At 39.0% G+C, this 26,438-nt stretch overlaps 1 protein-coding gene across 21 annotated transcripts in view; it reads right to left on the bottom strand.

Moving 5' to 3' along the window:
- The window catches only part of MADD (MAP kinase activating death domain), a 76,317-nt gene that overhangs the window by 11,102 nt on the left and 38,777 nt on the right, over positions 1-26,438 (bottom strand). For 10 of the 21 annotated variants that reach the window (XM_087746094.1, XM_087746089.1, XM_087746087.1 and 7 more), the window contains 14 exons: positions 25,407-25,613; positions 20,353-20,406; positions 17,160-17,257; positions 16,730-16,813; positions 13,947-14,105; positions 12,113-12,221; positions 11,503-11,565; positions 10,999-11,119; positions 9,750-9,855; positions 7,362-7,472; positions 6,304-6,411; positions 6,060-6,224; positions 4,696-4,768; positions 2,692-2,798 (listed from right to left, as the gene is read on the bottom strand). In XM_087746094.1, the coding sequence (XP_087602220.1) occupies positions 2,692-2,798; positions 4,696-4,768; positions 6,060-6,224; positions 6,304-6,411; positions 7,362-7,472; positions 9,750-9,855; positions 10,999-11,119; positions 11,503-11,565; positions 12,113-12,221; positions 13,947-14,105; positions 16,730-16,813; positions 17,160-17,257; positions 20,353-20,406; positions 25,407-25,613 (1,565 nt within the window). The remainder of the gene's footprint in view (positions 1-2,691; positions 2,799-4,695; positions 4,769-6,059; positions 6,225-6,303; positions 6,412-7,361; positions 7,473-9,749; positions 9,856-10,998; positions 11,120-11,502; positions 11,566-12,112; positions 12,222-13,946; positions 14,106-16,729; positions 16,814-17,159; positions 17,258-20,352; positions 20,407-25,406; positions 25,614-26,438) is intronic. The other 11 variants (XM_087746097.1, XM_087746093.1, XM_087746091.1 and 8 more) reach the window with 3 other exon arrangements.

Below are 26,438 nucleotides of genomic sequence, written 5' to 3' on the forward strand. Positions count from 1 at the left end.
TCTTTTAGTAAGTTCCACTGCTGAAAAGAGTACTTAGAAAGAGGGCCAAGAACAGGGCTTTATATAGAGTAAAGAAAGGAAGATGAAGAGAAAGCTGTGCCTGATGAGGTCCTGTAGGCGTTTGTTGGTCAGTATCCCCATCCAATCTCAACAGAAACAGAAGAAGCCGTTTTCAACACAGAGAAATGGCTGTAGGATCCTGGTTTTAATCATGCTCATATCCATATTCTGAAATCAACTGCCTTAGGGACCAATTCATGTAATTTATATGAAAATTGGAAAGGAGAATTCATCTAGAACAGCAGACCTTTTCTTAAGAAAGCAGACTGGTTGATAAGCGTTAGAATGAGAATGCAAACATCCTTTAGCTCCACAGATTACGAAATTGGAGGGAATTTTTTTTTTTTTGTATGGTGCAACTAGTAGGAGTCCTTTACATAACTGCTACCGTTGTCCACTCCACACAGAATCTCAAATAGAAGACTTCTGATATCTGTCTAGACACTTTGATTTGAGAAGGAAAACAAGGATATGTCTTAGGTCCGCTAAATGGTACTGAATGCCCTTGCCAGCTGGCAATGTAAATCTAACAGACCAAGAATTAAACATATTGAATAAATTCAGTACATTTTCCAGAACTGTACTTGTTTCAATATCCATCTTAAGTAATGGAGACTGATCTGGCTACAGCCTCATTGGAAAGGTGATGAAGAGGAGGAATAATCTTTCAGGTGGGAAAGAGAGCTGGCATACTTTCTGGGTCTGACCTGTACAAACTGTCTTCCAGAAAAGATGTAGTAATTTTCATCACGGACAGCAAATTAGAACACCATTCTCTGTAAGGAAGGATTTGATAAAGCTAGTCCTCTAGGAGTGCTGGTGGTAGCACAGGACTCTGTATCTGTGGTACGAAATTCAACCCGTAATGGTCCTGACAGTCGTATAATAACAATCAGTACTAGGTTCCCCTAAGGTTTCTTTCAGAATGCCATTCCAGTCTTTCAGGGAAAAAAAAGGCTCTGAATTTAAGGACAAGAGTATGTTCTAGAACTTGGAGTTTTTCTTTTCGACAGATGAATGTGTGCTTACTATGTGCTTAACACTGAGTGTCTTTGTCTTGTGAAGATGCCCGTTACACTTCAGAAACCATGATGCTGATGATGTGGCTACCTTCTTATATATATCTTTTCTTACTGCAAATGCATATACGCCTGGGTGTTCGTTTATGAAATAGAGTCATCTCCACAGAGTGTTCAAGATGTGAGCAGTTTGAGCTCAACATCTTTTTTGACTCCTGGCAGAAGAAGAAAAAGGAGAAGCAAACAGAACGTTCCCTATGGTATGTCCTTACCTTAGGACAAAGTAATTTCTATTATGTCCATCTATAATGATATCAAACTGTTGTTTTGAGAGCAGGGTTTAATTTTCAAAGGCTTTAGACCTGCCATTTCCAATAACTATGAAAATTCATTCTGTACTACCGATGAGTTCCTCTTGCAGTTCCTCATATTTCAGCATATCCAATAAAAAGTTAAAACCTATAACTAAGTCATACATGTAGACTGTTCCATCACAGAGGAGGTTTGAAATACTACAGCAGGTCAGCTGTAGTCCAGGTTCTACCCTGGTAATAGACAGGAAGAAAACTGAAGGAGGTTCACAACTCTCCACTCCTTACACTGGCATATACAAACTCAAAGAGGCACATGGTGCTGCTGTGACCTTGGGAGAAGTATTAAAAGATTCTGAGCATGTGTGTTTAAGATGCACGTGCACTTCCAGTGGGATCTACACTGATGTATCCTCAAAGAAGAACAAAGCTTGTGTGGGGAGAAAAGTCTAGTCAGGAGGAAAGGAAAAAACACTCCACAGAGGACTGACAGAAGCTTTTGTTTCTCTCTCTCTCACACACTCTTTCTCTCTCTCTCTCTCTCTCCCCTCTTACAAATCGATTCTACTGTCTAGCATAGCATGCATTTAATATCATATGCAAAACAAAAAAACACAAAGCAAAATAAAAAACAAGGATCAAAGGAAGCAACAGAAACAACATCCAGAGAAAGGAAGAAATGACAATTCTAGTTGTGTTTCCTCTATACCCACAAGATCTGCTATTCAGAAGGAAAAAAGAATCAGTAATTTTTTCTTATTTTTGTGAATTAAAGCAAAAGCCACTTTCCCATATTATTTTCATAATAAATTCTACAGATGATTTCCTCAAATTTTAAAGCAAGACAGATTAAATATGATGCAGAAGGTTGCCCTCTGTGTCTGCAATATTCAAACACTGTATCTTTACAGTTGACTGCTGCCATCAGGATATGTTCACAGTGTGATGCATTATGGCAGTTTAAATTACTATTGATCACTTTTTCTGTTCCTTAATATACTGGCTTCTAATTATTTTGTGCTTAGACAATTCAGACCACCAGAAACAAGAAGCTGAAACCTGTATCAACATTTTTCTTCAGTTGATTATAGTTTTCCTGAGGATATTTAATGTCAGTGTATTTTTACACAGATATATATATTTATATGTGCGTGTGTCGTTGTGTGTAAATATACATATACTGTTTTACCCCCATCATGCTATCCCTTGTCCTTGTTGATACTCTGGGAAGAGGAAACACATATACAGGCGTGCTGCAAAAAGCTTCATGCTCACAGTCTTCTCACAGATTTCCCTCATACCTGACTGTGCATAAATTTCAGATTAATTCCTTCCAGTGTGACCTGAAGAAGACCCCCTTCACCGGTTTTCATATCCTGCACAGGGAACTCACCACCCAACTCAGGGCCTGTGATATGTTATTTAAAAAAAAAAAGAAACAAAAATAAACAAACAAACAAAAATATCCAGAGAGAGAGAGAGAGAGAGAACAGAAAGCAGTCAGCCAAGTCATGATACGTAGAAGGGAAATATAAAACAATAAAAACTATTTCCATTTAATGTGCATAGCAAGTGGACACTACCAAGAATAGCAGGCAGCATTTCGGTAGACTCCACTCACTAATGACAGCCTTCTGAGAACCACTAGACTTTTAAGTATTGTCAAAAATTTCATTCTGATTACATGAAGGGACATTGATGTCAGCTCAGTCTGTATTTATTGTAGTTCATATTGGGGTTTTGTTTGTATTAAATGCCAAGTTTCATTTCTGCATGGCAAGACACTGCAATTACATAACACCATAGACAGCATAGTCTTAAGTACAAACACGTAAGCGAGTACAAACTAGGCTTGCATTTGTGAGCTTGATAATTTTGTGTGGCATTGTTTTAGGCTTTCAACAACGAAAAAGTCAACATGGTTACAACAATGACAATTTAGCAGAGGACGTTAATAGATGACAATCTAGGCGTTTTCATCTAGTTTCTTTTACATCATTCAGTTCAGCTAGATAATGCTTTCTTATAATGATTTTTTAAAAAATTGTTTGTGCTGAACCACCGAACTCTGGAGAATGGCTTTCAAACACATTTTTAATACTACATTATTCTCCAGTTCTTAAAATAGCTTTCAAAGGCACTTTTGCCTCCTCTACCCTCAGTGAAAGTCCAGTCCTTCCTCCACCTCCTCAGATTAAATTGGACTAATGATAGGAGTAAGAAAATGGTGGCTCTTCCAAGCCCCAACAGCTAGCTGAGGGTTGAACACTTAGGATGCTAGATTTAAACGCAAGTCATTTTCTCAGTCATGCTGATGCCAGTTATGAGTATAAAATGTAGATCCCTTAGATTTGGCATTAAGACACACCTAAAATAGGCTTGTACCTCAAAGCATGGCTCCCAGTCCTAGCATCCACTTGAAACAAAAAAAATAGTTGCAACAAAAATCAAACTTGAAAACACAAAACCACAGTGATGTTACCCTGAACCTGCAAACAGACACCACCAAGGGAGAAACAACCATCTGATGAAGGTATAAAATAAGCCACCTTCATGTTTGTTACCCAGGTACATACAGCACCTGCTGCTATCTGGAGACTAAGAAAAATGGAGAACCCCCTCCCCAAGAACTCAATCTCTCAAAACTGCAAATGCACTTTCCTAGGTTTTTTGACTCAACAGGAAAAGGAAAGGGGTGTTTGCCAAGAAAAGTTTCACCAGTATAATTATACTATCCCAGATGATTATGCTAAACTAAGAAGAATGTCTACACTGGAGAAGTTATACTGATATAAGGACATTGGGTTAACTGCACCTTTTGACTTGCACCAATACGAGACTTTTCAATATAGAGAAGGTTTGTGCATTGAAAGTCTGCAGAAATCTGCAGACTCATCACTGTAGATTCACTAAGACAAGCAAGCGTATTTATTAGCCTCCATTCTCAACACAAAGTGGACAACATAGTTCTATGTCTCAATCAGGAATATATGAAGAGAAAGGAATAATGAAGAGAAAATGAAGCTGAAGTTTCATAGTCTTTTCTTAGTTATCATGTTACTGGCAGGTAGTCCTCCTTACATGTAACTCTTCTTTATACAGGTGTTTTGGTCTTGTTTGTATTTAGGGAGAGGTATATGGGGGCAACTTAATGATAACACTAAGTATGCTACATACACACGGATGTACAAAGCTACCCTCAGATTTCCAAGTAAAAGGAGATTACATTCAAGAAGTTATTAATAAAAAAATTTTGTTGATTACTGATTAAACAACAAATGTTCCCAACAAGCAAAATCATGTACCTGGTTTAATGCTTTGCTGTCTTGCTGCTGCTCGCTCCATACTGTCTTTTACACAGTAGTATAATTCCCGACACTAACATATAAAAGAAGAGTAATACAATGTTATTTTTCCAAATTACTAAGGGAAAAGAACAGCAAGATTCTAAGATTCTACTAAAAGAACAAGCCCCATGTGGTGCATAATGACAAAAAGCCTATAAAAGTTCAACCACAGCTAATTACTAGATAGTATTTATATTTATTTTTTAAGTTGACAGAGAAACTATTTCATATCATTTCATAGCACAAGCTAGTGAAGAGTTCATGGCTTGGCACATGCTCACGAGCAATCTAACCAAGTTTACTCAGTTTCCTAGTGTAGAAAAAGCCTCAAAACAAGATTACAATCCCTCCCTTTCTTTTGGCTTCCAATCAATGTTACTGGTCATGCTCATATGATCTATCTTTTTATTATTCATACCAACTCCCTTATACCATATTCTTCTATTCATCTTAGCCCAACTCCCCTCTCTAATATCAAATAATGGTAAGCCGTAACCTCAGAGTAAAATTTAAGAAAATTTTCTAACCGAAGCCCAAGATACATGCAATTAGTTTTCCAAGTAACTTCTGTAGCATACTGCTTTTGTCCTCCTTCCCTTTGTATTCACACCTGCATTATGATGACGTGGTCTATGTAAAATGAATTTTTGGGAGCAGAAATCTAATCCCTTTATACATCTCAAAGATAACCACATTTCAATATATTATTTGCATTTACAAATCTTTACACTTTGTTTGCCGGTCATTGTGTAGGAGTTACTGGAGTTTTCCTAGTAGGTTTAAGCTATTTCTTTACATATGCAATTAATCACAAGGAGAAGAAAAGGGCTTTCATATTAGTGGAGAATGTAGGCATATATGAAATAAAAATCAAACATAGGCCCATGGAGAAAATTTTTTTTCCATTTTGTCAGTTTGGGTTTGCCATTAAAAATAAGACAATTAACACAATTACTAAGGCGTAGTTTTATTTAGCTTTTTCCCCATGAATCTACCACAATATTTTTCCTATCTTTATAAGCCTGCAAGATAATGAAATATTTAGTAATACTGATGCTTTCCTTCTTCTAACCAAAAAAACAAGTAAAAGCTACACATGTAATTTCTTAAATTACATCCTGCTGTACTGTTGTCTTCAGGTAAATAGCAAGGCATAATGCCAGCTTCAGATGTCGGTGCTGTTGAACAGCCATTGCAGTTCAGTAACCACTGCTGGAGAGAGAATGCTATTTTTTGATTAAACACGGAATATGACGCACAAAGGATTTGTTTGTTCTACGTAGTTTTCCCTCAGTATTGCGTGCATTAAGCAAGATGTGTACCTTCTTTGTGTAGAACTTGTTCAGTTGTGTCTCCTGACCATTCCTCCTCCAGAGGCACAGCACTTTTGTTTTGGGACAGTAAGTCATGTTGATGAGTTTCTCATACCACCAACGTTCATACACAGTTCCAATGTTGCTTCTCAGTACAATGCAATCATCACATACCTGGGAGCACAAAATATTACATAAGATTTCTAATATTATTTATTGACCGCTACTATTGCATTAATATTCTTGTCTCTACCTCCATGAAAAATATGTCTCCTGTTGTGTCTGTCCCAGCATGTACTACAAAAGTCTGCTTCTTGATGTGGCGGCTGCCACTGGGTCTCACAGGGAGTTCCCGTCCATTCTAGAAAAAAAAAATATGCAATCATTAATGAACTTTGAAACCAATTTCTCCTGATCTATTGAAAAAAAGTCCATTAGGTGACACTAGAAGCATTTGCAACAAATGGAAGAAAAAAGAAGTATTTTTAACGCAGCTGATTGAAGGCAATTTTGGACAAAGCCTTAAGCAAGATATTCCAGTAAGTTTAGTTGCAACAAGTGCGACAAGTTTAGTTTAAACAAGCATGACAGAGTTATCGCAGCATACAACGTTCTCACTGGTACCATACTCAGTATGGGATAGTGAGGTGTCTGGGTTCCAGTAACATTGCAGTAAACTGGCTGCTTTTTCCCCAATTAATTGTAAGATAATTTTAGGTCCTTTCTGTGCGTAAAACTAAGTTCCAAATGTAAAAAAGCTTTGAAAAATTAGCTTTCAAAGGGCCTAACTTGCATCCACCCTGGTGATGGTTGTGTTAAAAGCTGACTGCTTTTATTAAGTGTTAGCTTATATTCTTAACGAGCATTATAGGACATCAAGTTTATTCCGCATGGCAAATGATAGTGTAAACAGTTTTGTAGAGAAACTGATTGCTACAAGTCTTATAATGACCTGGAAACTGATGGAAAACTAAACACTTGTTACAGTCATAGTAAGAATAAAGGTTCCCCCCCAAAAAAGTGATATTAAGAAAACATTAGGGTTGCGTAGAACTGTGGTACTGGAGTGTCATGTTTATACATATTTGTATTGCAGTTCTAATTAATAACTGCATAACATTATAATATTAATAACAGGATCATACAATCACAGTCTTTATTCTATACATGTGAAGGCAGTGTTTAATAATTCAATTTAATTATTTTTATTTTTAAATTAGTGTTGCAGAACATTTATAGAAGAACTTTCAGATAATTTTTTTCCTCCACCATAGCTCCCACAGATACATCACTCATCCCTGCTTTACTTACCAGATTTGCAAGTTTGTCTAGAATATCATTTATTTGCTGGCTGTGCACCAATCCAATATGCGATTTTCCCATTAGACGACGCACCTTTTTCCTAATATCATTCTTGTTCACCTAGAAAGCAGATATAAAGACAGTTACATACTCTTCTCTGTTCACAGGCGGCAACTCCTGTCTCCCCAAATCAGTATGTCTTGGTTTCCATTGCTAAGACAGCAAAACAACTGATCTCCAGCTCAGTCATGTTAGGGCCTCTTTAGCCCAGCAGTACAAGCAGACGTTGCATGTACACCACTTTTCCCAGCTACTGGGCAAGCGATACTGTGCACAACAGATTTCCTGCCTGCTCTTGCTCAAGAGCAGCAGTTCCACTACCCTCCGCTTCCAACTATTGACGCCAAAAGCCTGAATTCTCCATCTTGCCACTTATGCAATGGGTCTCATCTGCCAGGCTAGCTTCTCTACCTCTTCCTCTACAAAGAGTTGATTTAGTCAACTGTGGAGCCCATAACACAAGAAATACTAACACAAAGGCATGATATCTTTCAGAATTCTCACTCTGTCATGATCTGTCATGATCACTCATGCTTGAGCACTGACTTCAAGCTAGATCAGACATTCTTTTTAATCATGTTGTGATTATGACCTTAGTGCTATGGAGCATACAAACCAAACTCAACCTGCTTCTTTCCTTTGGCAAGTATTCTTCATACTTGAAAGAAAGTGTTGTATTTTTCAAGAATTTTTTAGGTAAAAACTACTAGGCTCTGCTATCCCAAAACAAGAAAATAAATTAAAATACCAAGGTGTTGGGTTTGGAGGATTATGCTTCCCTTGACAGCTCAGAAGAATTCACCTCTCTAGTAACAGAAGGCCTTCCAACTTTGCAGTTTCTACTAGAAGCTGCCCTAAGATGAGATACCTTGATACAGTCTTTAGTCTCTTAAAGCCTTCACTCTAACTGCTTGAAAAAAATCCTATATACAAATAATATATACCAAATTCTAAATCCACTACCTTTTATCCCAAAACTGATAAATGGGGGGGGGGAAGTAAAGACAACAATAACAAAAAAAAACCCAACACCCCTTCTTTTGCCCAGTTCTTCATGCTATCCTCACTTTTGAGCATCTCTGAAGATGCACTGAAAGAAACAATATTTTTATCACAACTCTCAGATCCGCTGTATTCCCTTTTCATCTATAAGCCATAGGCCCAGAGTGATATCATTTTCAAAGGCATAATATCCTGTTTGCCTCCTTATCCCTTTCCCCCAGGAAACTGTTTTCTTGGGGATCTGATTATTTTCACCACACCAAAAAACATTCTTCCCCTCTGGGACTAACTCTATCAACATCTGTCATGAGATAGCCTTTTGAAACCAGTATTATTTTCTCTCCTCTTTTGCATCCTGTGATGAAAGTAACTGCACGGGTTATTATTACTTCTACTTTAAGTATTGCAGCAATGCATGTCCTAATGGCCAAATCCCACAGTCGACTTCTGAAATAGACTCATTCCAAATATACTCAAATTCCATCCTAAAACTTACCTTCACATTCCATTTGTCAGGAAAAATCATACCTTCTTTCTCTCTCACCACTCCCTCCCTCAAAAAAATACATACAATAACTTCTTCCACTGGTTGGGTATCAGACATTCTTTATCTATGGAATGTCGTCTCACCTCCTCATTTAAACAATGAAAGTTATCAAACTGTCACCTGTGTAGAGCTATTCCTACTGTCAAGCTGTTGCACTGGACAGCACAGGGCGTCAAATCTGTTACAGGTAAAACCAAGCACCTAAGCTGATTCTAAACATGACAAAAATTTTAGAAGATTGATTTTTCCAGTGACTTTGAGGGAGGGTTTGGACTATCTAAGAAATTATTCAGACTAAAAGATATTGCTAGTAGCCACCTACAGCATTAAGGTGCATAGAGACAGCGCATTGAGTGAGGAAAAAAGGGTTGCTTACTAGTAACAGCAAATTTCTTGTGAAATTATTGATATGCATATTCACAATCTGCCCACGTTTGGAATTTGCAGCTGTGAGGAAATCAGATTAGAAGATGCTCTCTACTTAATTTATAACCCATACTCTTAAGAATTTCCTCTAAAGTTACTAGTAGAAGTAGTAAATTTCTATTTTAAATGGCAATGTATATGCATACCCATGGCATAGAACTGTGTAAACTCAGGCAACATATCTCAAAGAATCTCCAGGTACTGAAGCATTTTTTTTGTTAAGATTAGGAGATGTTTTATAACATTCTTTTATACTTCATTGTTCTGAGCTCTGTGAACAGCAATGTATCGTTTCAAGACAACAGCAACAAAACATACTGCTTAAATCTGAGTAGTGATCTATTAAAAAGAAAAAAAGTCACCTTTATCATAAGCATATAAGCAATCATATTATGTAGCAGTGTAGCCAACAAGCGGTCCTCATCATCCTCCAAACGTTTTCGATCATGTTCTCCCAGGGAAAGGTACCTGCAAGAAGAGCTAGAGCTGAAGCAGACTCACAGCCATTCTTCAGCCAATTCACTAAAGCCCTGGCAGAAGACAGCTCTCTATTTGTAAAGTGTATGGCAAATAAAACCTCCAAAAACACTAAGCCAAATGGTCATTTTCCAGTAAAACACTGTGATCACTAATTAAACATTTCCATTAATTATTAACGAGTTGAAGTAAATAACATCTGCTCAATGGGAAAGTTCTCAGTGGTCCACTGGGCTTATCCATTGCCTCTTTTCTGCAGTTGCAGCTCCAGGACAATTACAAGTGCCAGAAGAGGAACATATAACTCAGTACAAAAGCTACCTGCCTTTAGAGCTTAAATGTAGCTGCAAGGCAGAAGTAAACTGATGAAGGAAGCGCACAGGCACTCTCTTTTTCCAGTAAGGTCGGTAGTTTGTGGAAAAAGAAACAACTTTCAAACTAGCACCCCACAAACTAGTTGTTATTTTGGCTACCAGATCCCATGTTACATGATAGCACGGGTGTAGGTGGTATAGCTGCAGGTGTCAGAGAGCAGAGAATGATCAGATACAAACAGCTGGGGTGGCGGGGGAAGGCAAGCAGGTAGTGAAGACTGACATCTTAGAAGCAGTCTAGCTTTAAGCAACCATGCAGATATTTCTAGAGGGTGGTTCCCTCCTGGTTTTTTTTTGTTTGTTTCTTTTAACTACAAACTGTAAAGTAAAAACAGTGACTTTGCATTCTGAGAAGGTTCAATATGCAGTTTCTGAAGACATTTAACTCTTTCACTTTATGTCAACACACTGATATCTTCCTTTATTCCAGAATATAGTCATCTTGCCACAGAAGTGTCTTGCTTTATTACTGATCTAGTCTGAATCTATTCATACTGTGATTATGCTTACATTACCCATTTCTCTGGAAATACCACCTCTCCACACAAGTTTAAAAAAATAAGTCACAACCGAAGATAGTATTTCAGTATCAGGAGATACTGGCCAGCACAGAGGCAGAAGGCTCACTTTGGAACAGTCAGGTATAGTAACAAGGTTTACAAAGTGACAATAGCATGTTCAGCAGAATTAAAATATTTTTTTACTATTTCAGCCCCAGGTGAAACAATGAGGAGGAAAGAGGTCTGCTGAAGAACTTTACCTGTCAATCATCTCCTGAGGTCCCTGGTCCATCCCCATTCCTTCTCTCTCTAACATCACAGCATCCAAAAAAGCATCTTCCCAGAACTGCATCTGGTCCCACAAAGTTGAACGCTCTTTGCCTATGCGATGTATAGAAAATTCGAGCATTTATTCAATTTACTCCAGTCAAATACTTTAAGATTAATTCGTGTTCCTTCCCACTCCTTGCAAATACCATAAGCCAACACACAATCCATATTAAAAAAAAAAAGCCACTTTTAAATGACAAGCAATATCACAACTGAAGAAAAGTGTAAAAGAGATTAGAAGATATATCTCTCATTCTAATTCACGGCATAATCTTTTCAAACCCTTACACAAAAGTACCTCTCATCTCTATGCTAAATTTAAGGAGTATATCTTCTTCCATATACTGTTAACACTGCCCAAAAGAGACAGGAATATCTCACACAAACACAGATCATGGCAAACACACAGAGAAGTGGAAAGATAAGATTATTACTCATAGAGAAGGTTTCCATTGCAGCATCCTCTAACTGGTCCCAGACAGATCCTTTATCCCTACCTGCACCATTCCAAGCAGGCAGGAACGATAAATGGAAAGGATGAAAAACACAGGAAGAGAGAGCTCTTGATTAACAGCAAGTCCAGATGAAATACATTTCAAAAAAAGCCAGTATACTCCTAATTCAAGGATACACTCAAAGGCCATTATTTTGAGTTTAGTAGCCCTCTGTTCAATGACTTCAGCTGAAGAATCTTTTTTCAAGATCAGTCATACATTTTAGCCTTCCATACATAGCTAAGTAAGTTCCTTCTCCTCTTTTTCCAACAGTTTAAAGAATTCATATTAAAGAACAGCAAGAGATTTGGACAAACTACATTTTGTGCGAACTACACCACTCGCACCCATCTCCTCTTATTCAATCTCCCCAACAAATCTTTGGCTTTACTCTGAGTGGCCTGATGTGCCCCCCTATTCTACCAGTATGGACAACAGTAAGTGGTTAAAAACAGTCTCTAGGAATGTAAAAATTCCAGTCTGCCCCAGACATGACTCCACCTGAACTTCAGGCTAAAAGATCCCCTCCCCACAAAAAAAAATAGTTTACCCAAAAGCCCTTCATAGAGATAGACACGTTGGTTCCCATCCTCTGGACCTCTCCCCGGAGTACTGCCTTTGCTATCCTTCACGCTCTGCTTCAGGTTGTGAGACTTCGCCTGAAAATAATACAAGAAGTGTCAGACAATTTAACTCTGAGCCCTGCAGGGCTGTTTCTTGCAGTCCACTGTTGTACTTAACAGATGCAGTTTGCAAGCCATACTTCATAGATGCTTCTCCCACAAATGCTCACAAAACAAATAAATTACTTTGTTCAAAGAGCAAGGTAATACACTTAAAAGTCCAGAGTCAGACAAAGGAAAAACAAAGAGAGACAGATAGAGAAATCGAAACACAGAAGCAAAATGCTTCCCTGAAGGAACACTGAGACAAAACAAAAAATGCAAATCCTAGACTAAAGGAAAGAACAGTTAAACCTCTTCTGTCATCCCCCATATTTCATGCTTATGCAGTAAGTTTGCCCAAATTCTAATAGTAAAATTTTCCCACTGTTTAGGAAATAGCTGAATATCACTGTCATAGTACAGATTGTGAGGAACAGAGGAAGAAAGATGCAGCCTTCTCAGGAACACCCAGAAAATGAATATTCACAAGCAGAATGAGATTACCTGAGTTCTATTTCACGTTCAGGCTTTACAGGATTTTCTTTCATTTACCATTCATAAAGGTACGATGATAAGCAAATGATTACATATCATCTGAAGAACCGTGTGCGGGGACTATCAGCCAGCAGGAACTGTGATAATAAAGCTGGCCCATCTATTTCTCTACCACCAGATAAACTATGGTGCGATACTTGACATTCATCATACATCATGTACACCCATCATCTTTGTTCTAAATCTGTTGTAAGGGATCTTAGAATTCCATTTAGTTTCATTAATCAAGCAGAAAAATGCAGAAAACTAAGTGTTTAAAAAAAAATTCTAACTCTTTAGTAACTAAGACACCGTCTTGCAGCTAAATAAGTGGATATGGTTACATCATTTTCATGCTTTTAGAAGAAATCTGCAATGAAGCACAATTATTTTGTTTGTTGCTTAAAATTAGCAGAAGCCCTGTAAAGGGTTTTACAGTCTTATCAGGATTATAAAATAATGAACAGAGTGAGACCAATCTTAAGGCATTGCAAGTTGTCTTCATATTTGGCTGACAGCTTGATTTAGCCAAATCGAGTGTATAATTATTTTCTTGGTAAGACGTATATTAGAAGTTATACCCAATAATCAAGGACTTCAAAAAACAAAATGAACACGAAGTACTCTCAAGATCATTTTAATTTTACTGCATACAGGTCTTCCAACTAGGAAAATATATTTAAAAGTTATGATTACATTTCAAATAGGATTAAAGTAATGTTTTAAAGAAACAGAACGGCTGCTAAACCTGCAAGGGGTCATCCCTTTCCTGTATCAAACAGCTGCTCCTAAGGAACAGGGGAATCTGTTCCTCTTAGGAGCAGATAAGGTCAAACAAAGCCCATCAACGTTGTTTTGCCTCTGAAGGGCGATTAAATGTCCATTTGGTTGAGGCAAATATTGAACGAGGGGGAATTAAATATTGCTAGAGCCTGTAACATGGTGCAAGATGTGAATCTACTATTCTCATAGTACCATGTATTGCACAGGAAATGAAGAAACTTATGTGGATCCATACAAAATTACATCTTTAGTATTTTAATATTGTAAGTCATTGCTGATTAACGCTTAGAAGAGAATCAGAGATCCTCTTCCACACATGCACACACATTGAAATGATTACAAGATTTAATTAAAAAAAAAAGGCAAAGAAAAATAAAACAGGGAAGTCTGCAATGCCCTTACAAAAATGGAGCTCGTTGCAGAGTTTGTCTCAATTTCACTGTCTGACACAGTGCCTCTGGATCCTGCCAAATTGCCACCATTTTCCACACTTGGGCCATCACCAGCATTGCTACTCAAGTCACTGTCTGCTCCTAATGTCTCTCCGGAACTGTTACTAACCTGTGGAGAAAAACAAAGCAGTTACCTTCAATAGACAAAGACACTGTGGAGAGAAAAGTTGTAAAATGTTTCTTCTTAAGGCACAAAATAAGAAGCAGTACAACTGAAGGCCAACAAGCAGGGGCAGCTAGAGTACGTTGCTGAGGACCATGTCCAGTCAGGTTTTTAAAATCTCCACAAATGGAGAATCCACAGCCTCTCTGGGCAAACTGCTCCAGTGTTTGACCACCCTCAAAGTAAAAAAGTGTTTTCTTGTGTTCAGATGGAATTTCCTGTGCTTTAATTTTTGTGTTGACTGCCTCTTGTCCTGCCAGTGGGTACTACTGAGAAGAGTCTGGCTCCCTTGCCTTCATTCCCTCCTATCAGGTATTTATATCCATTGATAAGATCCCCTCCGAGCCTTCTCTTCTCCAGGCTGAGGACTCCCAGCTCTCTCAGTCTCTCCTCTCATGAAAGACGCTCCAGTCCCTCCAGTCTGTGTGGCCTTGAGCTGGACTCACTCCAGTAAGTCCTTATCCTTCTTGTACTGGGGAGCCCAGAACTGGACATAATACTCTAGATGCAGCCTCACCGCTGCCGAGAAAAGCAGAAGGATCACCTCCTCTGACCTGCTGACAATGTTCTTCCTAATACAGCCCAGAATACCATTGGCCTTTTCTGCCATGAGTCAGCTTGTTGTCCACCAGGATCCCAAGGTCCTTTCCAACAAAGCTGCTTTCCAGCTGGTCAGCTGCTAGCATGTACTGGTGCCTGGGGTTATCCCTCCCCAGATGTAGGACCTGGCATTTTCCCCTTGTTGAACTTCATAGATTCCTCTCTGCCCAGTTCTTCAGCCTGTTGAAGTCCCTCTGAATGGTGGCACAACCCTCTGGTGTGTCAGTCACTCCTCCCAGTTTTGTATCACCCGCAAATTTGCTCTGTACCATCATCCAGGTCATCAGTGAAGATGCTGAACAGTATTGGCCGCAGTACTGACCCCAGGGGTACACTACTAGTGACTTGTCTCCAGCTGGACTTTGTGCCACTGATCACAACCCTTTGGGCCTAGTCGTTCAGCCAGTTTTCAGTCCACCTCACTGTCCACTTACCTAACCCATACTTTGTCAGCTTGTCTATGTTACAGGAGACAGTGTCAAAAGCTTTACAGAAGTTGAGGTACACAACATCTTCCCTCATCCACCAAGTTAGTCATCTCATTGTAGAAAGCTATCCAGTTGGTTGAGCATGGCTACCCCTTTGTAAATCCATGATGGCTAGTCCCATTCACCCTCTTGTCTTTCATGTGTTCAGAAACATTTTCCAGGAAGATTTTGTCCATCACCTTTCCCAAGGACTGAGGCGAGGCTGGCCAGCCTGTAGCTCCCCAGATCTTCCTTCTTGCCCTTCTTGAAGACAAGAGTGGTATTTGCTGTCTTCCAGTCTTCAGGAACCTCTCCTGGGATTCCTGAAGGCCAGTTTCACTGGTAAAGACTGAGGCAAAGAATGCCCCAAGTCCCTCAGTCTTTTCCACCTGTCACCAGTTCCCCTGCCCCATTCAGCAGGAGGCCCATGTTTTCCCTAGTCCTTTCTCTTGCTGCTTATGTACTTACAGAATCTTTTCCTGTTTCCATTCACATTCCTTGCCAGATTCAACTCCGGATCCATATTGGCTTTCCTAACCCTATCCCTGCAAGATGAGACAGCAAATGTATGCTCCTCCTGGGCCACCTGCCCCTGCTTCCACCTCTTGTATACTTCCTTTTTATGTCCGAGTTCAGTTAGGAGCTCTTTGCTCATCCATGCAGGCCTCCTGCTGCCTTGGTTTCCTACTTGCCAGGACAGACCTTTCTTGAGCTTGGAGGAGGACATACCTGAATATCAACCAGCTCTTCTAGACCTCTCTTCTATCTGGGGCAGTATCCCATAGAATACAATTTCTGGGTCCATTAGAGAAAGACAATCAGAGTATTATTCTTGTTACAGGCTGGGAAAATATCATGGAAAGCCAGATATTCACAGGTACGCAGCAGTTTAGAGAGAAGAAAAACCAACGACATCAAAAAGGAAAGTTCCTTGGGTTTTGTCCCTGGAATATGCCATATCAGATAAGGTGTGGTAGGCAGAAGGCTCATTCTCTTTTTACTGAATGCATTCCTGCTACCTTTTCCCTCTAGGCCCTACAGTCAATCGGAAAGCAAGCAGACATATTTTGATATGATTGAAGTGCTTTAAGGTAATACATCAGAAAGTTTGTTCTTGTTTTTAATGCATCAAACAGTCTGCCTATTTTGTTCTCAGGTTTCGTTTTTAAACTTCTGTTCTTTATAGATGGCTTATATACAACTAAGGCATATTTATAAAATTCTTGCAATCCACCAGTTCCCTAAATACACCAATATGTAGGAATACGTTAAAGCAACCAGCACCATATATGAAGGATGCAACCTGCTAATAAAGCACTGTGTATGTTCTGTCAGACACACATGCTTGCCACCCACTCAAAGGCCCAGGAGAGAGAACTCATAGACATACGTTACACACACGACAGTATGCAGCCATACCACACAAAATGTAGACACGAAATGCCCTCCCTCACTTTAGCAAGCAGTGAATCACATCACGATTTCACTTTGGGCATATCCTACCACTGTGCTAACTTCAGAATCCTGGCTTGTACTTCGGACCATAACTGCTGGTCCTCCACTGGGAATAGAGTCGAAATCACTCTTCTGCAATCAAAACATATAAAGAACAGGAAGAAAAGTCACATTAGTTTTTATCGTAAAGAGAGAACATCACTTCCCATTCCTTTGGGGTCTTGAATCACACACCTTATGCTTCCTTGGTTTATTTAGCCAGCCAAATAGGAATTACTGCCTGCATGTCAAAAAGATCATGGGGTCATACCATTGAGGAGTTTGCAAAGATCAGTCCCCTACAGGAAGGGGGGAAGAAATTTTACTGAATGAGCCTTTCAAGAATGCTCAAACCCTAGAAGTCTTCCCACAATTAAGTAGTGAATAGAAGAATCCTCTCTCTTACCACATAAATAAAGCAAGCATAGGAGCCACTGACCTGAGAACCTGAGGCCAAACTGAGGCCACTGTCTGCACTGATTTGGGATTTTTTCTCATCCGTTTCTCCCAAATCAAAGTGTTTCGCACCTTCTGGCCCTGAACAAAGGAAAAAGTATAGCATTACTGTACCAAGAAAAAACAGTATAGCAGAAAGCAGATGACAGACTAAAAGCAGGAACAGTACCAAGAAAACAAATTTGCTTTCTCATTCCTTTGATTTTTTTTTTTTTTTTCTTCCTTGGTACTGTAAACAACAAGGCCAGCAGGACACATCTGCCATTCTTCAAACATTAGTTTGAATTTCAAATACTCCAAACGGCATAGTCCAGGAGTGACTATCACTAAACAGTACCTTTGTTAGCCATTCAAGAGAGAAAAGAGGACAGACAAAGGTCAAGTAGCTTCCAGTTACAATAACACATGCAGAGCAGTTGCCATTCAACTCTAGGAAGCCAGTTCCTTTATTCTTGGTAAAATAAAGGATACCTATTTACTTAAAGTGAGAATCCTTTTTTTAACAGCTAATTTGCTCAAAGTCTTGGACTGAGTTTGTTAGGTTGCCCGCAGCAACTATCTAGGCAAAAATCAGGCAACACACGAGAAGAACATAAAGGGCAGCAATTGGTATTACACAAGGAAGAATTTCAAGGACAAAGCTTGTATGATGCTGTACTTCACAACATTCCCCAATTACACTAACAAATGGCTCTCCAGAGTTGGCAATCACAGAGGTCAGTAGTGAGAGAGGGAATTAGCAAGCCTTAAATCATGCATTCATTAACCCGCCGATCCGAAAACAAAAAAGGCGAAAAAAAGAATAAAGAACTTTATGTTCAATCTCCCATGCAGTTCTAGAATCGCATCATCTATTGCCCTCTGATGGGATGGCAGAAGGAAAAAAGAATGATGGTGAGGTAGAGCCTGAAAAGAAATTTGGATAAGCACTGGACGAGGTAAATGACAAGGCAAGAAAAGAACATGTTATAGACTGTACACAGAATGTCACTACTCTCAGAAAGGGGAAGAGACTGAATGCAACACTTCTGCCATATCCATATCTGCCAACTATTCAGTAACAGGAAGACATGATCAGCAGCTGGAATATTTGTATTATATACCCATGACCATATCCAGTATCTCTAAGCAAACAATGCCACTATCTCTTATAACCACTGATCACAACAACCTGGGAATTATGAACATGTTTATATTATATGTAATATTAGAGAGGGTAAGACAGCGAAAAGGAAAGAAAAAGGGAAGGGAGGAGAGAGAGAGAGAGAGAAGGATAATATACAAAGATTTGTGGGAGTGAGTTTGAGATGGTATGTAAACTCATGAATAGCAAAGCCATAAGCGGGCTGTGCAGACCGTACTAGCTTACTACTCAACCACCAATTCTCCATGTGAAGCGTTTTACAGAAAGTGTTGTTCATTTGTTACAGTATTCTGCCTCTAAATCCATATGCCTTAGTTACTGTAAATCAAATCATCGAAGATTCTAACAAAGAGAGAGTATAAACAAAATTTACAAAAAAAAGAAAAATAACTAAAAATACCCTAAGAATTTGGAATCTTATTTTCCACTGAAATACACGCTGCTCGCTTCTAGAGGTCTATTTCCACTCATTCAAATGTCCACCATTTCTAGTTCTGAATAACAATGCAGCAAAAAGTTTTATATGTCATTACTACAGCAAGAACACTAAACTTCAGCTGTGTGTTTTAAGCAGTTTAAGAGTTCCCTGTCCCAACACATAACTCAGATATATTTCTGGCAATTTGACTTTTAAAGCAAGTGAAACTGACTGAAGCAGTTCAGGTACTTGACAGCTGTGGGCAGTACCACTAACTGAGTTTAAGGAGCACAATAACCACAATCACATTGTTGTCACTATTAATTTACAGGCACTTACAAACTTCCCCTTCCCTTCTTTATGGAGTTGTATGTCTAATATGCATAAACCACTAAAACCTCAATTTATCCCTCCCAATGTAGGCACCTACCTGAAAGGCCCAGTTTGGGACAGCAGGTGTGTGCATGTGCTGTGTGTCTGTCTCACACGCACCCCTACCTCAGCAGAAAGCAATTCGGATCTTAAACATAGTAAGCTGTACTGCAGAGGTGCCCCATTTGCTCCATTCTCTCTGAACTAACTCCAGATGCTCACTTAACTGAAGTATGTGACTGAGGAACCTAAAACTAACGTAGCAAATCCAGGCTTAGTCAGAACATCAGGAATTTTCACCCATTCATATTAGCTATTAATCCTCCCCAACCTTCAGTCTGCAAAAAGGGCATCAGCTCTGCAAAGCAGAAACTACACTTATGGTTAGGAAACACCACATCACGGTTATTATGAACTAGCTATTATCCTTATCTCATATGTCCCTGTTTACAACAGTGATAACCAAAAAGAGCAAAACCTTGTACTACACCTGCAGATAATACATATTCAATATTTTATTCCATATCATATTTCAATAGATGTTAAGATTTGTGTAGATTTAGACTACTATTTAGACTCTGCAAACAGCCTCAGACTATTTCACTCCTCCTTTAACATGGGATATAAAAACCAAAATCAGGTTGATTCCTTATTATGAGGCTATTCTCTAACAGCCATCACTAAATACAATTCTTCACATACACCTTCTCTCTCCCCCTCAAAAGTATTTCTTGTTGCAGACTGACAGTGCTCATAAACTGTTCATGGTTGATACCACGTAATATAATTTGCCATCCCACGGATTGAAAGAACAAAGAATTCTTCATTCCAGTAACATTCCATCAGTCAATCAATATATTCATGTCAAAGACTTGTTAAGTAAAACTGGTCTTTAACTTTTAAGAAAGGAGATGGAATATCTTAAAATCCTTCCATATATATCTGATATGGTGAGGATGCACAATATCTGCTTCCCCTTCTTTGAAGAAGGCAACATTCAGGGGAGGAAAAAAAAGAAAGGGGAAAAAAAAAAAAAAAAAAAAAAAGAGACATTTGAACACAATTTCCCCAAAGCAAACTGATCTGTTTGGTCTCCTCTCTAACACAGGCTTTCTTGATAGACCTTTATTCTTGTGGGCATAAAAACTGTGTGCCATAGATGCAAGCTCACCCTGCACCTGGGGAGTTGGCAGTTATGGGGAGGCTGGAGGAGTCAGTGTCTACGTTTTTTAATTTCCTTACTCGTTTTTTCCAAAGATTTTTGCTTTTTCACTTCCTGGTGCTTGTTCCACAATTCTACCCAAGATGCATTGAAAGCAGGAGAGAAAGAGAAAGAGTCAGCGGCTGGTCAGACAGGTGAAAATGGGGAAAAAAAAAAAAAAAACAAAAAACAAAACACAAAACCAAAAACTTGAAACAAAAACCCCACCCCTTCATCTCAAAAAAAAAAAAAAACACCATCAAAAAACCAACCAGAAATTTACAAAAGCTACTGAGTGAAGGGTTAATTAACACCATTTTAAAAGAAATCAATGTTAGGAATCAAGCACTGCATCATCTCTCATTTACAGAACTCAAGTGTTAGAGATGACCTCATACAGTAAGCCAACTAAGGAAAAACAGCTATTATGAACATACATAATGCAATTAATCACCTTTCCTGAGAAAGGCCTTTAAGATTGTCAGATATTTATTCTTCCAAAACATAGGCATCACAGAAGCTCTAATTAACAGAAACATTTTAATGTCTCTAGTTTATATCATTGAAAAGAAAAGGCACAAAAACAGCAGCAGCAACTCCAAGAAAATTAAAACTGTAGGTTAACACAATATTTAACCAATATTATGTCTTAAAAATTATTACAAAGTTTACAAGTACAACAAGTTATTTTTGACCTGACAGCATTCTCAGTAAATGCTTGGCTCTGCCTATCAATCAGTCCCACATGCAAAAAGCTGACATTCTCTGCATCCACTTGTTCCTATCAGGCAACAAAGAATGGGAAATAGGGAAGAAGAACAAAAATGAGCAAGGTATCAGTCATGCTTAATGCCAACTTCCAAAATTCAAATTAGGTCACAGCACTCCAAGTCAAGGAATTCCATAAGAGGATACAATGCAGAGAAAAGGAAAAAAGTCTGAAGTCTGCATGCACTCTTTTCATTTGAAGCTTAACCCTGAGACGAAACAGTGATGAGGCACTTGCACATTTCTATCACTCACATTCCTCAACCCTCTGAAACGCAGTCATCTTTTCTGCTCAGAAACATCAAATCATTCCAGGTGCTGGCCTGTTGGCCAAAGGAAACGTTACGAGCTGACATGCTGAACTGACTGAACGCTGGGCACTCTCCTCTCTCACTAGCACGGTTAAAGCTGGGAATGCTACAGAGGAAGATACTCAAGCAGCAAAGGCAAAGGGAAGGAAAAAGAAGTACAATGTTCTTCTACTGCTCTTCAAGGAAACTTGCTGAGCAACTAAAAGGCCACCTGAAGTGTCAGAAACGCATCCCACCCTGCAAATGGCAGAAATTAGGGCAAGACCGGCTCTAAAAAAGTTCTGTTTAGCAAAATGTCTACTGAAAAAAAAAATTTTAATAGGATAGTGTTACGATTGCGGAGGAAGGCTCCAAAGTATTATTATTATTATTATTAAACATATCAGGAGCAAGGCAAATGTAGCAAGGAAGAAAAAGCTAGAAAGACAGCTGCTACCCAACTGATTTCTATACCTGCTTCATGATTGATGGATGTTCCTTCAACTTTCATAAGTACATAGATGGATAGGATAAAGTTGATTATGGATCCAAACAGCATCCTATAGGCTTATCTAGCTGAGCACACAATGACACAGATAACAATCTCTTTAGGATGTACTGAATTTGTAAAAGGGCTTTGAAAACACCTGGCCTCTTAAGTGCTCAGTCTATATGGCTTTACTTCAAAACCACCAGGCTGAAAGCTACAATACCTGCCATTAAATTACTTTTAGCTGACTTGCCTGTTAATTTAGGGTAGAATATATCCTAGCACATTAAAAACAGCCTAGATTTTACTCTCAACTACTTTCTCAAAGAAGAAAAGGAAAACCTCAAATAAACTCAAGGGGCATAAAATACTATGCCTATGATTTTGTTACACGAGCCTGAATTACACAGGACGGCAGGTCCAGAAAGGATCTGATGCAGACAAAGTAGGTAGCACTCTCTTTTCTGTTTTGAAAAAAAAGTCAAAATACAGTGATCTGCCACCATTAAACAATTGTTTAAAAAACGGTAATGGAAACTTCAGTAAGTACTGACATTTTCATTAACAGTTACTGCGAGTATGCAATAAAACCAAACTAACCACTAACATAAAGGAGGAAATTATTAACTATCAACTTTAAAGCCACCAATGTCCTAATAAAAAGGCCAACGCTACAGGTGATGACCATGGACCCTGGAAGACAAGAACCCCAGAAGTAAGCAAATAATTGGTGATCTTTTAGGAAACAAAGTATCAGAAGCATCATCTTCACAATAAAGTTCCTAGCTAAGCAATTAGGTATTAAAGCACAGCAAAGATCAGTCCTCAACTGATAAAAATCCATCACTCTTCACCTCAGAAATAAGAATTTTGAATACCAACAGCCTTCCCTGTTACGAGGGAGCATCCTACATACTTGAGAGGTACACAAGAAACCATAATCTTTCCGAAAAGTGAACAAGAAAAGGGGGCCAAGCAGGAACATGTCCACTCTGAACTCTGGAAAACTCTGTGAACCTCCTGGCTGTTGCTCCTGTAGTGCAAGAAAACTGCACACATTCACCTACCATGCCTCTAGATCTCAGAGATGCAGTTTAATCGCCACACTGACATACACTTTATGTATGGCGATTGCAACCGGTGCCGTACACGATTTTACTCCATCATGCTGATGACTTACTTTTCATTCTAGTATTTTCTCTTGTAACTAGGTCAAAAGGTTAGCAGCCCAGTTTGTGTTTTGTCCATACAATACCAACAGATTCATTGAGAGTTTCATTTACATATCTGCAATCTGAGGTTGTAAGCACCTCCAGACTTCATAGAATGAAGGAACTGCTGAGGTTCACAGGGACCTCTGGAGTTCATCTGGTCAAATCTCCCTCAAAGCAGGGTCAACTAGAGCAGGCTGCCACAGGACCATGTCCAGTCAGGTGTTCACTATCTCCACAGATGGAGAACCCACAACCTTTCCAGGCAACCTGTTCCAGTGTTGGATCATCTTCACATAAATCCATTTTTTTCTCATGTTTAAATGCAATTACTTACAAATACTTTGTTATTTCAGCAACACGTAAATGTTTACCAAATGCTTCTTCCCTAAAGAAGTTAGTTTGAATGAGAAAGTCTGCATTTCTCTACAGAAGGAATTTCAGCCTAGCCATGACTAACTCTGGTCCTGTATATCCAAAGCATTGTCTTATACTGAAGCTTCCATAACAGAACATAAAGTAAGTATAATAGCCAAGCAGCTTTAACTCATCTTTCTGCAACACAAGAGAAATTCCCTTTACTTCGAGATCTCAAGTCAGATGAACATGGACACTACGTTGTTTTTACAGCAATTTCTTGAAGACTGACTTGCATACTAGTTCGTGACAGACAAAACCAGTTAGAAAAGAAGGCTTCAGAAAAAACATTAAAGTCTTTCAAACTTTGATCAATTTTGGTGAAACCACATCCTTCTTGTAACTTAGTTCCATAGAAGACAAGTGGAAATCATTAGAGCATCAGAACCACCAATAAGAATTGACCTGTGGACCTGCTTATCCTTGAACACTGTGAATTGTTTAAGGCTAATATTCTGGCAACAGTAGTTAACATATTAAGTAGCACTTTTTTTGAAAAGCACTTCTTATGATGCATCACAAACATGGACTGTCTGATCTCTATGATTTCCATTTCCATGAGGCTTTAATTTCATCTCAGGGAAAGGAGCAGTCTCAGCAATCCAATCAAAAGATCTCTCTTCATTCTTTAATAGAATGCTGCCCTAGCGTCTGTTTTATTCCTAGTTGTGTCAGAAGCATACTTTCCTTCTTCTCTTTTCTACAGAAAAGAAATTAAGTACCCAGAGTGAACCAAACCACTACGCTGAAATGCTGGAAATCTGAGTCTCTTAGAGGTCCCTGAGAGATTTTCAAAGACAGTGCAAGACTAGTTTCTGAGCAACTGCCTCCATAGATTACCTCTTGAAACAAGAAAGCAAATCAAGTCAGAGGCATTCAGTATCAGTTCAGAAGGACTCGACACCACTCAGCCTGCAGCTGTTATGTGGGTATAACAACGAATGTCTGCACTCCTGCCACATTACTGCCCAAAACAGACATTCCCTTGTCTTATGCCACATACTGCAGGTACAGCCTCACAGTAGCACGCTGCTTTCAGAAGATTAATCTTTCATACAATGATTCCGTTAAAAAGTTCTTTTAAACAGGCTATAAGAAGTGACGGCTAAAATTTAACATGACTTTTTTTGGAGTTGACAAAGAATTTCTCTCATATGCTGATAGTACTTTTCTCTTGTTTACAATCCACAGCACGTTGGATCCAACCAAATTTTTTTTTTTCTCCCCTCCACCCCGCCCCAAATCTGTAAAGCCCTTTTTTTAGGTAAAACAGTTTAAAGCCTACCTCTCACTTTTTCCCAGACATAGGGAAAAGCTATACCAGCTAAGAAATTAGACTGGGAAAATTTCCAGTGACCAGCCTAGCAGATGCTGTTTAGAAAGACACGCATTCTATTTGCTATTGCATAGAAGGAAGATCCATCAGTCCTGCTCACTGAAACTGTAACACTACAACTAAAATCCTTTTAGCAGTTTTTGTTATTAACAATCAGCAGATCCTGGGTCCCACTTCTATCAGGATGCAATCTAGATAACCCACAGGTAGTCAGCAATGACTAGAAAACTTTTGTTTCATGTAGTCCCTTCCACAGTTGCCCTTTCCAAAGTCCTGCTGGCCCTGTTTCCCTTTTGCCATTTCCTGTTGCTTGAAAACATCAATCACAGAGCAAAATATAAAGTTGTCTGAAGTGTAATGAAATTCAGAAACAATTAAGATTAGAAAGCTTCTGGGAGAAAACTGCCCTGGATAGTTTATCCAAGAGTAGAGTGAAAACACATATGATTGTTCCTTGTGATCCAAAGTGTAAATGAAGCATGTTACAGCAGCAATGCAGTGTGTCAAAATGGAGAGAATGCAAATAGAACCTAATGCCAAAATAGAAGACCCTCCTGCACTTCACATGCACCTCAATACACACCAATGGAAGCAATAAAATTTTCTTCCTTTAGACTCCTCGTGTCAAACTCCCTTGGCCCTTTGCCTGTAGGGCTCGGTGCCTTTGGCATCGGCTGAGGTACCGGCAGCTGCATCACAGGTTTTGGCTCCACTCTCGGAGATGATGCAGGATCCCTGCCAACTGGAGTGACAGATCCATCTGTTGGACTTCGTTTTCTCTTTTCTGGTTCTTTAAAGAAAAAAAACCAAAAAGTGTTAAAAAAAAAAAAAAAGAAAAAACATAAGGAAATGAGAGCAGAAGAAGGAAGATGAGACAGATGGTCTCACCTAAATCATTAAGCCTGGCACTGAAACAGCTCAGTCCCACCTTTGTTCCCATAGGTCACCACGGCTCGCCGATAGTCTGACACACTGGTGGAAACGGTAGAGGAGAAAGCCAGAGTGCTGGTTTTGGGATACTCAAGTTGTCTCCTTCCTGTATATTTGAAACCTAGGAATCTTCTTTGACACAGTAACTGTAGTATCTCCTCTGCTGAGTTGCACAAAATTAAACAACTCTGCCTGAACTACCCAGAACATCACTTCTAGAATATAAACAAACTCCTCTCACAGTGAAAAGATGACAATCATCTTTGATGGGTAACACTAAATGAAACTTTAGTTAGGTTACACTGAAAAACTATCAGCTATAGCTCTTTGACCATTCTTCAAGACTTCCTATAATTATACGTCCCCAAAGGCAGTTTGGATTATTTCTCTGTATCAAACTCCACAGTTTGAATTACAGAAAAACTTTCAGAATAGAATAATTAAAATTAGTTCTTCCATAAAGAACTTCCTCTAATCCTGCACAAACTGTTCCAATAGCTGATGAGGCTAATAGTCAAAACTTCATATCCTAGTATCTAAATTTGTCATACCACTAGACCGTGTGACACCTTTCTCCCGTAGATTAAAGATTTTATCAGCAACACCTTTCCATTTAGATAATAACTGAAAACAATCAACACCTAACATTCAACAGACTGAACACCTCCATCTTTCAGAGCAAAAG

The sequence above is a fragment of the Nipponia nippon genome, unplaced genomic scaffold (genome assembly GCF_047370975.1).
Source record: "Nipponia nippon isolate SJK-2023a ecotype South Korea unplaced genomic scaffold, ASM4737097v1 scaffold_10, whole genome shotgun sequence".
Classification (NCBI taxonomy): Eukaryota; Metazoa; Chordata; class Aves; order Pelecaniformes; family Threskiornithidae; genus Nipponia; species Nipponia nippon.